Below are 15,771 nucleotides of genomic sequence, written 5' to 3'. Positions count from 1 at the left end.
TTTCTACATATTTTTGGCATAGTGACCATCGTGTTTGTAACTGGAGGTATACTTCAAGCAAGTTACATATACTTTCTCCTAGTCACAGTTTTCTCATTTTATGTTACTATACCAGCGCCAGCCCCTGATCAAGTTTGGAACTTACCACAAACCAATGAAGTAAAAGATAAATGTCTTTAATGGATAAGCAATCCAGCCTTCAAGTGCATCAAGGGTGGACCCGACTTAACAGATTTACAGATAGACAACTGCAAGTGCTCAGATATCTTCCGGAAACGCAGTCCCTATAGCTATGAATGATATTTTCTTTTTTTTTCCCCTATCAGTATGTCCTTGTAGAAAGGGAGGAAATCCACACAAACACGGGGAGAACATTTAAACTCCTTGCAGATGTTGTTCCTGGCAGGATTTGAACCCAGAACCCCAGCACTGCAAGGCTGCAGTGCCAACTACACTGAGCCACCGTGTTGCCCCTTGCTATGAATGATATTTTCAGCATTACAGATGTCCATGTGGTTTTGCCTTCTCTATAAAACATTGATCATTTCTCCATTGCTTCTTTGGTTTGTGGCCACAAAGGTATGTTTCCTGCCTGTGCATGCGCAGTCGGCTCTGCCACTTCGGGTTTAGACAGAGTCGACCGAAGCCTCCGTCTGCCATCTTGATTACGCTTGCATAGTAATCAAATCATGACGGCAGGCGGAGGCTGTGCAGTCTGCTCTGCCTGAACCCAAAGTGGTAGAGCCTACTGCGCATGGAAGGGATTTTGATACCAAAGAACAGCACGTTGGCGGCTGATGCAGTGAAAAGGCAGGAAACAGAGGCCGGGGCGTGATGAATACCACACACAGGCGGTGTTGTGGTAGATAATGAGGCTGTGCTCTGAGCACAGGGAGAATACCCCCTATGCAGTCTGAGCATCATTTACATAGATGGAAAAACTGGTAGAACTGAAATGTTGGCGAGGACATAGAAAATAAAGGTTAGGAGATGAAGAGCCTTTACAAAAGCTATTCCAACATGGTGTCTATTGAAAATCGATATATGCAATGATAGACCCCCAATTAAAGGCCCATACAATGTAGTATTACTACTTTGGGTGGCATTTTGGATCAAACAGACTCCCTTTAAAGTAGAAATTAAGGTCTGCCAATTACAGTGCATATTTCACATATATATTATTTTTAATGAGGGGAAGTGAGAGCTACTTTTTTTCCCCTCTAGGGCGCGGAATAAAGAAGCTTCCTGCTTGATCTCGCCATAGACTCAGGGGCCGATTCTAAAGCAGAAACCATATAGCGAGGCTTATGCCAAATCATCCCCATTGTATCTGATGCAAACCTGCAGCAAAAAGCAGAAAATTACAAAAAATTCTTTAAACTGGGGTCACTGATATATTACATAAATATACGAAAGGGATTGGTCACAGTCCTCACAAAAAAAGTATTTTCCTTTTTTGGTGGGCCAAATGCTAGCATCCATGATCTTCATAAAGGGGGATCAATTAATCTTTGATGGTAGAAAAAAAATAAATAAAAGAAAGAACCTTTACATTTTGTGATGTGCAACTGTACTTTAACACCCCCCCCCAAAAAAAAAAACAAAAAAAACCCCTGTGATCATTAAATAAAATCAGCGATTTCATATAGAAGAAGTCCCGCGTCAGTCACTACATCCACATTTCCAGTGACATTGCCATTTCACTTGAACAAAAAGTACTGAATCATGCTCCAACTTCAAAAAGAAAATACAGGAAGGAAACCACATGACCACAGAACCAGAACGTTTTTCCGGCTGCTGAAGCAATTTTCGAGTAAGACCATAAGTCAATGATGTGATTTCTGACAGCAACTGTTACTCAGCAAAATAAGTCAGTGACAACTCCAGATTGCTCAAGCCAGACAACATAGGCGTCACACAGTTACCGGGATCTGAGATTTATATTTGTTATAATATCCCCCTGTAATAACTTACAAAGGATCTGTTGTATTACATATTTTAGGAAGCCACACTATTCTAACCATTCAGAAAAAAATAAAAATTATGTTTGTGGAGTCGGGACCAATTTCGGTTAGGGACTGTGGTGGATTCGGAGCAAGCTTACAGACTCAGGCTTCAAAACGAAATGAATATTTTTAATTATAGTATACAATATTGTCTAATTAATTAGATGCATACATTTTTACTTTCATAGGAATTCAATCGCTAGCTTTTTATAGGGGCTGTACACAGAAAAGATCATCAATAGGTGATCTGTTGGGGTCAGACACCCAAACACCACGCAAATAGCTGTTGCAGCAGCCCGAATGGAGAGTGTGTAATAGAAGTGACATAGCAGTCCCATCCATTGCAGAGCAGTGGTTTTAGGGGAGTTTCAGCTTAAAGACGACCTTTCACAATCTCAGATATGCAGTAATAAATACTGCTAGAAAGCAGACAGCGCACTGAATTAAACATGTGCGACCTGGTGCCAGAGGTATCGGCGCTGTTAACTCTGCCACTGATTTCTCCCCACTGTCAGAAGGCCTAACTTTACAGATTAGCATCTTTGTCTTCCTGTGAGGAACACCCCCCTGCCAGAACAAAGCTATGGAAGAATAATGTCAGGGGGACGGTCCTCACAGCCCAGCAATGACGCTAGGCTCTAAGGTCCACCCTTCTGACAGTAACAGCACTGATCTGTCCAACTGCGGGGCACATACCAAGAAAGCATAAAGTCTTCTCAATTCAGCATACTGTTGACTTTCTAGCAGTATATAATACCATACATCTATGAGGACATGAAAGGAATAGAAAGCACTGCACATGCTGTCCATCAAGTAGCAGTTTCCAGGACCCGGGGGCGACTGCAACAGCTGATCTGTGCAGGGCCGGGGTGGAATCCAACAAATCACATTCTGACAACCTATCCAATGAGCGCGTCATCCGTATAAAAATTCAATTTCGGGTCAAAAAACCCTTTATTGAATTAGACTACCTTTACTCTGACTGGCCATGGCTGTCAGTTTTTTGTGCAGGAGTTGGAGTTTTAAAAGCCTTCAAGGTCTTACAGGTAACACTGCTTTACACATGCTATATATACACATCCATACTGCACCTAGAGAATAGACCCTTACTAACATTGCATATCCAGTGTACAGTTATGTAAACTTTTCTTGTCATTACATCTGCTCTTTCAATTTATGTCAGTGCACCATAAAAACTTTGCTATAGTCTAAACATTACCTCCAAATGTTTTAAGCCATTCTGTGACCTCAAAGTCCATTTTGAAAATTTATGGAGAATATATCTAGAATTTTGAAAGTCAAGGCTGACAGCCGGCGGTTAATCACTTGGTCCTCAGAGGGATGCAGTTTCACTACCACTGCCCAACTAGACTGGTGTTCTCTAGTCTTCCTCTCTAACATTTATACACCATCCCAACATCCTTGTGCCAGAAAGGAGTGACCCAAGACAAAACATAGCACACATGACTAGAGATGAGCGAACACTAAAATGTTCGAGGTTCGATTCGAACAGCCGCTCACTGTTCGAGTGTTCGAATGGGTTTCGAACCCCATTATAGTCTATGGGGAACATAAACTCGTTAAGGGGGAAACCCAAATTCGTGTCTGGAGGGTCACCAAGTCCACTATGACACCCCAGGAAATGATACCAACACCCTGGAATGACACTGGGACAGCAGGGGAAGCATGTCTGGGGGCATAAAAGTCACTTTATTTCATGGAAATCCCTGTCAGTTTGCGATTTTCGCAAGCTAACTTTTCCCCATAGAAATGCATTGGCCAGTGCTGATTGGCCAGAGTACGGAACTCGACCAATCAGCGCTGGCTCTGCTGGAGGAGGCGGAGTCTAAGATCGCTCCACACCAGTCTCCATTCAGGTCCGACCTTAGACTCCGCCTCCTCCAGCAGAGCCAGCACTGATTGGCCGAATTCCGTACTCTGGCCAATCAGCACTGGCTAATGCATTGTATTGGCGTGATGAAGCAGTGCTGAATGTGTGCTTAGCACACACATTCAGCTCTACTTCATCGGGCTAATAGAATGCATTGGCCAATCAGCGCTGGCCAATGCATTCTATTAGCGTGAACTGAGTTTGCACAGGGGTTCTAGTGCACCCTCGGCTCTGCTACATCAGATTGCTACATCTGATGTAGCAGTGCCGAGTGTGCATCAGATGTGTAGTTGAGCAAAACTGACTCAGCACTGCTAAGTCTCTGCATTCGCATAGGAATGCATTGGCCAGCCTTCGGCCAATCAGCGCTGGCTCTGCCGGAGGAGGCGGAGTCTAAGGTCGGACCTGAATGGAGACTGGTGTGGAGCGATCTTAGACTCCGCCTCCTCCAGCAGAGCCAGCGCTGATTGGTCGAGTTCCGTACTCTGGCCAATCAGCGCTGGCCAATGCATTCTATTAGCCCGATGAAGTAGAGCTGAATGTGTGTGCTTAGCACACACATTCAGCTCTACTTCATCAGGCTAATAGAATACATTGGCCAATCAGCGCTGGCCAATGCATTCTATTAGCTTGATGAAGCAGAGTGTGCACAAGGGTTCAAGCGCACCCTCGGCTCTGATGTAGCAGAGCTGAGGGTGCACAAGGGTTCAAGTGCACCCTCGGCTCTCCTACATCAGAGCCGAGGGTGCGCTTGAACCCTTGTGCAGCCTCGGCTCTGCTACATCAGAGCCGAGGGTGCGCTTGAACCCTTGTGCACACTCTGCTTCATCAAGCTAATAGAATGCATTGGCCAGCACTGATTGGCCGAATTCCGTACTCTGGCCAATCAGTGCTGGCCAATGCATCCCTATGGGAAAAAGTTTATCTCACAAAAATCACAATTACACACCCGATAGAGCCCCAAAAAGTTATTTTTAATAACATTCCCCCCTAAATAAAGGTTATCCCTAGCTATCCCTGCCTGTACAGCTATCCCTGTCTCATAGTCACAAAGTTCACATTCTCATATGACCCGGATTTGAAATCCACTATTCGTCTAAAATGGAGGTCACCTGATTTCGGCAGCCAATGACTTTTTCAAATTTTTTTTCAATGCCCCCGGTGTCGTAGTTCCTGTCCCACCTCCCCTGCGCTGTTATTGGTGCAAAAAAGGCGCCAGGGAAGGTGGGAGGGGAATCGAATTTTGGCGCACTTTACCACGCGGTGTTCGATTCGATTCGAACATGGCGAACACCCTGATATCCGATCGAACATGTGTTCGATAGAACACTGTTCGCTCATCTCTACACATGACACTTGCCAATCTGGCACACATGTAAAACCGATTTCACAAGATTACTTGGCAGGTCCTCTTCTGTTCCCTTTGGTCTAGATTAGAAGAACACAACAATCAGCTCCAATAATACGTTTACGGCAGATTATGGAGATGACTCAGCAACATTACTTGTCTTGTAGCCAAGAACAAGTGGAATTCAGGCCATCATAAAACAGATTCTCTGTTCTAGAGGCTGAAGGGAAGAATATATCTGCCTAACCAGCATTACTTCATGAGATATTCACCAAGGACATTCAGGAACTCTCTCTTGAAAGTGAAAGACTGACATGTACAAGAATGAATCAAGAAGTATTCCAAGAAAATGACACATCCACAGTTCACAAGATAAGCAATAAATGTGTGGGTAGGGGGGGTGGAGTTGCAGATTTACAACTTTAAAGGATGTCTGTCAGCAGTAAATTGGCTATAAACCTATTCCAGGCACCTTGTAGAGGTATTTCTAGTTATAGTTCCAAATGTGCCTCTGTTTAGCTGTGAAACCCCATTTTCATGTAAACCAATGTTTTATACAAATGCAAGTTGGTAGAAAAGTGGGGTATAGCTTAGCTTGCCTGGACTTTGGTCTTATCTTGGGCAAAGCACATTTCCCTCATTTGCTTATGAATAAGAAATGAAACTTACATGAAATGGGGCGCCAAAGTTGAATAACAGGTACACTAGGAAACTAAGCACCTTCACAAGATAATGGGATTAGGTTTCTAGCCAATTTCTTGCTGACAGACTCCCTTAAACAGTGAACCTGCCAGCATGAAAACGCAGAATAATCTGCAGGCATGTTACTAGAGCAGAAGTTGAGTAGATCAGGAGGTGGTCCCATCAGACATTGCCAGCCTTCCACATATGGCAAGGCTTGTCCCTAATATGAAGTGGCGAGTTCCTTCCAAAATTGGTGCAGACACAGAACTGGTGAATCAACAACATGGTAATGAGTGAGCAAAGTTCAAAGCAGTAAAGGATAGCCCGTGTAGTCTGATCCCACTGAAAAACTACTGTAGAACAAAAATTGCTGAAATAGTCAATACTGGCTGTGACAGTAAGGCATCATAACCACAGTACAGCACAGACTACTGTATATGGCGCTGTGCAGCCACGATGCCCAGGCAAGCCCTTAAAAGGGGGAATCCAATTTAAGGCTTAAATGGCATATCAAAAACTCCATGGCAATAACTTCCCCCCGCCCCCCAAATTGCCCAGCTTCAGGATGTGCTAGAACAAGTCCAATACATGGAAGACTAATTTGCAACTTACATGACACCTTGGTGCCAGAGATCAGAGGAGGTCTTATGAAAGCATTGAAGGGCCCGAAGGTGTTTCAGTTACACAATGTGTAGGGTGGGGGTGACATAATATTAGGCAGGTGGATTTGTGTTATGACTGATAAATGCATTAGTTGGCTTTGCAAATAGACTGCTAATGTCAGGTCTTGCGACATCTCATTTATTGAGTTCATTGGGAAGTAGCCAAATAATTATTGTGGACTGCTCCAAAGATTCAAATCAATATTTACTTTAATGATTTCGATCATTGCCTTGCTATAAGAGCAAATTACACTTCGACTTTAGCTTGCACACAGACAGTTTTCTAGTTCAGTAAATTTCATAGTTTCATTAATACTAAACTTTTAATGTCCCAAAGAAGAGCACCTCAGCTACAGTACCAACATAATGCTGTGACCATCTGCTTCACGTTTTGATGAATTGTGTGCAGTTCTGGATTTACTTTATGCCAAGACTGTGCATATATTTAAAAAAAAAAAAAAAAAAAAAAAAAAACCACACACCACACACCTTCCACAAAAACAGTTTGTAAATATTGTGAGTAAATCTACCCTAAGGGCTAGTTCACACGTGAACAAAGGGGCGGATTTTGACAGTGGATTTCGCTTCAAAATCCACCCCTTTACAATGGTGGTTATGTAGACCACCGGGCTTTTTTTTTCCGCTAGCGGCGTGCTGCCACTAGCGGAGAAAAGAAAGGACATGCCCTTACTTCAGGCAGAAGCTGCGCGGGCTCAGCCGCGCGGCTTCCGCCCCCGGCAGCTCCCTCCTATGTCGGCTCATTCATTTGAGCCGACAGCGGAGGGGAAAGCCGCGAACGCGATGGTCGCGGCAGGCGGGTTTTGACGAGAGAGACGCGGTGAGCGGAGTGAATAAAACGCTCACGGACGGACTCAGCATGACAGGTTTCAGTCTTCTGCATGCAGAAGACAGAAACCTGAAAACGGAGATCGAACGCTGGTGTGAACCCAGCATCAGACCAAAGGACCCTAATGACTATAATAGGTTCCATCTGGCATCCATTCTTTTAACTCAAATCGCTCGATTTGCATGAGTTTTTTGAGACCAAGCCAGGAGTGGATTCAGCAGAAAGGAGCAGTATAAGTCCATTTATATTTCTCACTCCTTCTAGATCCACTTCTGACTCAAAATACTGCCTTATTCAGTTTAAAAGTATCTCATACAAACTATAAACTAGTTGTGAATGGCATTTAAAAACTAAATAAAAAAAATCCTGACCTTGACTGTACTTTCAACTCACTCCAGAGTACAGAAGTGCACTAAGGGCGATATCAGACAAGATAACATGTTATCATATGTTCCACATCTACCTAAGTGCCATGTGGCACAATGTTGTAAACAGAGTCAAAATATTAAGTTTATCAATCCTGTACCCTCGCTATCAATAATTCCTGCGATGCTTTTCATTACAGGGGTGATCATGCTGTTCAATTTAAAAAAACTGAAAATATCTTTATTTCCACTCGATTTTAAGGTTAACAAATATAGAGTGTACTACAAGACAGCATAGGCTAGAAGCATTCCTAGCAATAATAAACCTGTTTGGGGAGTTTATTTCCACAACTGGAAATATGGGTCTTGGGAGTTAGTATTTCTCCTTGTGGAAAGGACCAGAATAATCACAGTGTGAATTAAAGGCCAGGCAATGCTCCCTGGGAAAAAGGATATGCAGCTCATGCTCACATAGCAATAGTCTCATAACTAAGGTTATGTAGCGTGAACGACACCAAAAGAGTTAAACTTACCTAGAACAGCTTGTTGCAGTACCAGCATGGATGGTACTGTGCAACCAGTATATAGACATGGTGGACAGAAAACTACCAATGTTTAAGGGAAAAACGACTATATTGCCAAAGTGTGAAGAACCAATCCGATCACATTCTTATTCTATCATGTACTAGAAAACAAACCTGGAATCCTACATGTTTCTATATGAAACAATGTTGCTAGACCTATGAAGCACAACTATAGGAGCATTCCACTGTTGTACCTCGTCACTAATACAAGGTAATGGCGGCGAATTGCTAGGACTGACACATTAAAAGCCAGTTTTCATTTCCGCTGCATTGGTGGGCAATGAAATCTACACCAGCTTGCAGCCCATATCATGACCCCCCCCATGATAGTGGCATAAGCAGTGCAGCTGATTTGTGTGTGTGTATATATATATATATATATATATATATATGTGTATATATATATATATATATATATATATATATATATATATATATATATATATATATATAATTTTTTTTTTTTTTTTTTTTTTTTTTTATATGCCATGTAAACTGATATACAAGGCATAATAAATCTGTCCCACTAGGTACAGCTGGGTAAGTCAGGTAAAGAGATACACTGCTTTTAGAAAATATAAAGAAATTTGTTATATCACATACTGTTGATGTAACAGTGATACCTCCCAATCCCCTCAGTGCTCCGATGCCTAGTCTCTACTGAGCATCTAATGCGCATTGGCAGGGCTTCAGCAGTGGTGCCACATTAACTGCCACAACCCATCACTAAGCTCGGTATTAAATCACTTCTGGAGCACACTCATTTAAAAGAAATGGCCCCTAGAAGATTATATGGAAATAGCTTTGATTCACTATGTGGGCAGTGACCTTATGTTTCTCTAAATAAAAGGTTCCCACCCACTTGGAGAATAAGACATAGTCTACATATAACCTTCCAGGGATTGTATCTTTTGAATGGGAGGATGTATTTAAAAAAAAAAAAGAAAATTCCCAAATTGTTCAGGGTCATATCAAGAATGAAATGGTGCATTTTATTTAGCATTTTCTACATGGTAAAAGACCCGCTTTAAAGAGTCCGCCAACTCGCTCAAAGATAATCAACTTGTACAGAGCACAATATACAGTGATAAACATACCTTTGTTATACAAGTCACTTTTGTAATTAAATAAAAATCTACTTTGAAGTCTTATGCAAATGAGGCAGTTGGTGCACTGGAGGCAGGCCTTCAGCATTGGGAGCACTGCTCTTGCTGCTTCAGTAGGATGGATGATTTCATAGCACTGAGAGGATCAACTCTCATTGCATGAATTGGTGGAGTTAGATGATAAGATAATCCTTTAATAGTCCCACAGTGGGGAAATTTCAGTATGTTACAGCTGCATAGTAATAGAGATACATGATAATACACAGTAATATATTACAGACGTAGACACAGATAAGCTGAGAAAGATATACTAGGAGTCCATAGCAGCTAAGGAACAGAGAAGAAAGAAGGAGGACATTCATAATCATTAGTTCTCTGTGCGGAGTGATCTTCGCTTGGTCTGATGTAGATTATACAGCCTGGTTGCGGTTGGAAGGAAGGACCTGAGATAGCGCTCCTTCTCACACTTGGGGTGAAGCAGACGGTCACTTACAGTGCTGCCAAGTGCCATCAAGGTCTCATACATGGGATTTGTTCTCCAGCATGGAGCTCACCACGGACAGTATCCTTCTGTCACCACCTGTACTGGGTCCAGGGGGCTCCTCAGGACAGAGCTGGCCCTTCTGATCAGCCTGTCAAGTCTATTTCTGTCCCTGGTTGATATACTGCTCCCCCAGCAGTCTACACCGAAAAAGATGGCTGAGGCAACCACAGAGTTGAAAAAGGCCCTAAGTGGCGGCCCCTGGACTCCGAAGGCCCTCAGCCTCCTGAGCAGGTAGTCTGCTGTGGCCCTTTCTGTGCAGCACATCCAGGTGATCAGCCCAGTCCAGTTTATTATTGAGGAGCACACCCAGATACTTATAGGTCCTGGTAGGGTCTGAGTGACAAAAGCAGAGCTCTGGTGAGCTGAAGTCCCACCCTCAGTGCACGTATTGTCTCAACTGCATAAAACTCCAAAGTTGTCTACAAAAGTGACTATATAACAGAGTTCTGTTGCTTATCAGGTGGCGGTACTAGTTAGGGAAAGTGACAGACTCCCTTTAGTAAAGGAGTCACAGGGACGACATGAGTCTTTGTGAAATTCGCTGTATATCCCTAGCATTATGATAGCTTGGAGGATGTAGTGTTAATTAAATTAGCAGATTTCCAAATATTAAATGCAATATACAATACTAAATAAGGTGTGAAATGAGATTACGGTAGGTTCCTAAAGTGTCACATCTTGTATATATCTTGTGTCATATGGTTAACCCCTCCGCTGTCATGTGTGAGCGCATAAAGTAGAAAAACTGCCAGTGTATGACAAGGCGGCTTGACAAACAGGAATAGGATGTTCCCACAGATCTTTGCCGGTCTTTGTATTTGTCTAGGTGATGTGCTTTATATGTATTTACAGACCACACTGACTGTCACCTCAGGGACCTATCACACTAGTTACCTGTCCCATTAGACAGACTGGAAAGTTCTACCATGCTGCCAACAAATGCAGGTGCTTTATATTTGGAGGAGTGCACCATAAAGCTGCCTGCGGAGGGCTAAGTGTTGATTAAGTTACCTAAATGCAGAACAAAGCACGTCTATGTCTGTGCTCCCCTAGGCAGATACCTAGCTAGCCGGCCTCATATAACATATGTGGTATGGATCCCTTACAGGGTTACAATAGCTGTGACAGCTCCTCCAGACACTCCTGGACAGCAGAGCACTGTACATATTCACCTGACTGCAAAGGATCCCAAACCCGGCGCTAGGACCATGAGACCATCTCAAGTTGCGTCTCCATGGCAACAAGCCCCGGCCTTTCCCAAATGCACTAGAGAAGTAACTTACCGGCACCGCACCTCTACTCAGGTCCGCCAGGTAGAAAGAACGACGAACTCCGCACTCAGGCTTTGACACCGCAGACAGGTCAGCTGATATGGGTTGCCGCAAATTGGTCACTCGATAAGTGGCTAGGGGTGTCTGACAATGTGTTAGGCTAAACTACAAAGCTCTTATCGTATTTATGTGCAAAAACTGAAGCAAAGCAAAAGCGTCTGATAAAAAAATGACTGTATCAGCACAAGAAACTAAAGACTCTTTTAGTGGCATAAGTAGTAATAGCGAGCGATAGGCCACCCTCCCCCCGTTTTAGAAGCCGCGCGACTTGGTATGATCCAAGCACTGCCCACTTCCGAGGCGCACAAGGCCTCTAGGTGTGGATGGGCTTGCGGAATGGGGGCGGTGCTTGGGAGTGACGTCATGTCAGGATAAATCGGGCAGAGGTGAGGGTTTTTGTGGCAGGAGCTCTGAGTAATGGTTGCGTAAGGAGTTACCATGTAACAGTGTGCAATATAGACCCGGGGCTGGCTTGGGCACTCTGTATCTTTCCATTCCCGCCACACCTTACCGTTCACGATATTGACAATGGCCTTCACAATATGGCACTGCCCTCTCCCCAGACACTCTGGTGCTGTGTGCGCATGATTGAGCTGGCGTTCTGTAATTTGTCCTGAAAATCATATCAGGAAGTGCCTGCTGGTATCTCAGTATTAGGGACCCTAAGCTATATGAATGTCTCAAGGAGCACCTGCTGCACCTCCTGTTTGTGCTCCCCTACCCATCAATTATTAAACACAAGACAATGTGAAAATAAAAACAAAAAAACTTGATAGTCTTCAGTAGTTGATACCTTTTTAATGGCTAATAATGATGACAGATTACAACGTTTCGGAATTCTAGGCTCTTTTCTCAAGTAAATTTACCCATTGGCTAACGGTACGAGAACAAACATTTTCCTTATACTAAACACAAGGCAATCACATTGGCAGAAACATAACTTTATTGGCGCTAGTTCACACTTGTGCCTGGTATCTGTCTGCTTGCAGTCTGTTTAAAAAAGAATACGGTTTGGAACAAAAGGGATTCCAAACGGTGACGCTGGGTTCACAGCAACGTTCGGCACTCTGGTCTCAGGTTTACGTCCAATGCACGCAGAAGACGGAAACCTGTCATGCCGAGTCTGGCCGTGAGCGGCGGGGAGCGTTTTATGCTCTCTACGGCGAAATAGTTTTGAGGATTATGACCCTTCGTTCATATCTGCGTTCGGTATACCATTTAGGGAGTCTGCATGAGGACCCCCCCGAATGGAAAACCAAACTCAACTGCAAGCGGTGTGCAGAGAAAGCACACAGACTCTATAGACTATAATGGGTCCATGTGCTTGCCACGCGCTGCTCGCACCAATCATGCCTGCAGGAAAGTAGATTGTGAACTACTCTCCTGTCTGCAAGATTCCTGCGGAGATCTGGTGGCAAGCACACAGACACCATTATAATCTATGGGGTCCGTGTGCTTTCACTGGCACATCACTTGCAGTTGCGTTTGGTATTCCGTTCGGGGAGGGGGGTCCTCATGTGAGCTCCCCCGGACGGAATACCAACGCAGATGTGAACGAGGCCTGAGACTGTTTCAAAAACTGATTTCTCACAGAGAACCAAACGCAGGTGTGGACCCAACCTAAGGCTAAGTTCATACGTGCGCCTGTATTCCATTCGGAGTTTATGTCCCTGAAACCAGCAGTCCCCATTATAGTCTATGGAGTCCATGGGTAACTGCTTTTTCAGCGGGTTAGCTTTACATTTTTCAGGTCCCCAAGCAGACCTGAAGATCAAAAAGTCTAGTGTAAACCTAGCATAACCGCTTACTTACATAAGGGGTTAATAGCCTCGTGCCAGAACATATTATCGGATTTGCAGGTTCAGCTCACATGTCTGTGTAAAGAGGTGGTTGAACTACACTACCTGAAAACCTGAACCACTGGTTTGGCTCCCACAGGTGAGGGAGCTAAGGTACCAGAGTGTAAGGATTCAGAAGGCCACCGAGCTCTGCTGGAGCAATAATGCACCCTGAAAAACCCCAAGGAACAAAAGCAATAAATAATGTGCTATTATCAGTCTGCTTAGCCTCTTGACTGGTGAGTGCAAAAACTCCTTGTATGCTCATTAACTAAAAAAAAGTAACTTGACAAGGAGTTAGGAATTAGGAACTACTGCTCCCAACATCTCCTAACAGCTAGGGCAGAACGTGGGCAATTTATCAAAATGACCATCTAGTTTCTTTCAGTCCAGTGATGTACCAACATCTCAAAGTTTATCACCTAGGCAAAATATGTTAGAGTATGCTACCCAAAAGTAGCCTTTGAGAGCCTTTTTTTTTATAGGGGGAAGCACCTTTATACCATCTGAGCAACACTCCATGCTTAATTAGACCACACATGTAACCATTGGCATTTCTGCTTGAGATATAGCTGTATGCAGAGTTTTGCAGCAATCCAACATTTCTATGTGGATTACAGGGGAGTGAGCGCAAAAGAATGAAAAAGTGCATGTGCATCCTACTAATTAAATGGATCATCTATCCCCAAGTTATGTAGGGGTACCCACTAGGTCTCCATACAGGTGCCCTTAGCACCTCAGCTTTTTTAAACTACCAGAGCTAATGGCATCAGTTGGACGAATGAATCCAAACATTTCAAGCAGAAACTGGGGCATAGCTTAGACATACAAACAATATAGCTCATGCCAAAAAGAGAGAAGAACATTAGTCCAAAGGATTAGTCATACACTACAAGCATGTAAACAGAAACTGCAATGTTGCTCAGACATAAAACATGGATATAATTCATCCAAACAACAGGTAACTGAAGCAAACAGAATAGAGCTTTCTTTTTTAACATACAGTGACTTGCAAAAGTATTCCTAACTCTTGAACTTTTTCACATTTTTGTCACCTCACAGCCACAAACTTAAATATATTTTATTGAGACTAAGGGTACGTTCACGCAGCGGAAACCTTTTCCGCCATGTGGCTTTTTGGCGAGGCTACCCGTGACGGGATGCCAATGCAGTGCATCGGCATCCTGCTCCTTATTAGGCCTGGATGAATGGGCCTAAGCAGGAGTGTGTCTCACTAACTAGGAGGAAGATGAGACCCCACGGACTGTTATACCCCAAATCACCCACCCCACTCCCCCATACCCACCACTCTCCCCAACCCAAACTCCCCCCCCCCCCCCACAGTTTTCTAGCTTTGGCAATGCCAAATATCTATTCGGACGTGCCAATAAAACTTGTTTGATTTGATTTGACCAACACAAAGTAGCAGATAATTGTGAATTGGAACAAAAATGATACATGGTTTTCAAAATTGTATTGAAATTAAAAATCTGAAAAGTGTGAAGTGCAAAAGTATTTAGTCCCCTGTACTCCGATACCCCTAAATACAATCTGCGGAGCTCACCTTAATGGTTAAACAGGTGATTGTTGGGATCCCTGAAGGGAGGATGAATGGGATCGCTAGACTTTGGCCAACAACCTCCTTCCCTCATTAAGAGCATTGAAGATGGGTCGTGGCTTTGTCTTCCACCATGACAATGACTCAAAACACACACTGCCAGGGCACCTAAGGAGTGGCTTTGTAAGAAGCATTTCAAAGCCCTGGAGTGGCCTAGCCAGTCTCCAGACCTGATCTCAACGAAAATCTTTGGAGGGAGCTGAAACTCAGTGTAGCGACAGCCCCAAAAGCTCAAGGATCGGTAGATGATCTGTATAGAGGAGCAGGCCAAAATCCCTGCTGCAGTGTGTGCAAACTTGGTCAAGAAATACAGGAAACGCCTGAGCTCTGTAATTCCTAACAAAAGTTTCTGTACCAAATATTAAGTTCTGTTTTTCTATTGTGTCAAATACTTATCTGATGTAATAAAATGCAAATTCATTATTTAAAAATTATATGATGTGATTTTCTGAATTTTTTTTCTTTCCTTAAGTTTCTGTTTCTTACAGTTGAAGTGTACCTGCGATAAAAATTTCTCTTCATTCCTTGTAGGTTGGTACACTTGCAAAATTGCCATTAGGGCTAAGAAGATGATCTTGGAATCTTTTTAAAGATTGATAGGCTCGCGTAAACCCAGATAAGTCTATACAGCCTAGAAACAAGCGAATGTGTATGGGGTACCAGAGTGGAGGGTGGGGGGGCAATAGGCCCATGGAAGCCAAATATTAACCTGGGGGGTGGATTAGGTGACTCTACGAGTGAATTGGTACCAAGGTTCCCAGGTAGGCAGGAAACGAGAAAGAACTGGGAGCCCCCAACTGCAGAGCTCCTCAAACCTGTAAAGTTGATTAACCTTTTCCTTCCACTGGGAGATGGAAGGGGGGTTGGTCTCACGCCACCGAAGGGGAATCATTAACTTGGCTGCTTGGATTAGTTAGGTGAAAAGGCACAACCGTCTGGGAGAAAAG

At 43.6% G+C, this 15,771-nt stretch overlaps 1 protein-coding gene across 2 annotated transcripts in view; it reads right to left on the bottom strand.

The window, feature by feature from the left end:
• The window catches only part of POR (cytochrome p450 oxidoreductase), a 43,875-nt gene extending 32,465 nt beyond the window's left edge, over positions 1-11,410 (bottom strand). The window contains exon 1 of one of the 2 annotated variants that reach the window (XM_075264769.1): positions 11,321-11,410. Coding sequence is in view for 1 of the 2 variants with exons in the window: in XM_075264768.1 (XP_075120869.1) it covers positions 3,226-3,265 (40 nt within the window). In the remaining variant the exon portion in view is untranslated. Of the gene's footprint in view, positions 1-3,225; positions 3,468-11,320 lie in introns of those variants that run through there. The other variant, XM_075264768.1, reaches the window with a different exon arrangement.
• Between the last annotated feature and the right edge of the window lie 4,361 nt (positions 11,411-15,771).

The sequence above is a fragment of the Leptodactylus fuscus genome, chromosome 2 (genome assembly GCF_031893055.1).
Source record: "Leptodactylus fuscus isolate aLepFus1 chromosome 2, aLepFus1.hap2, whole genome shotgun sequence".
In the NCBI taxonomy this organism is placed as follows: Eukaryota; Metazoa; Chordata; class Amphibia; order Anura; family Leptodactylidae; genus Leptodactylus; species Leptodactylus fuscus.
Note: the sequence above shows the minus strand (reverse complement) of the source record. Positions and strands in the feature narration are given on the sequence as shown.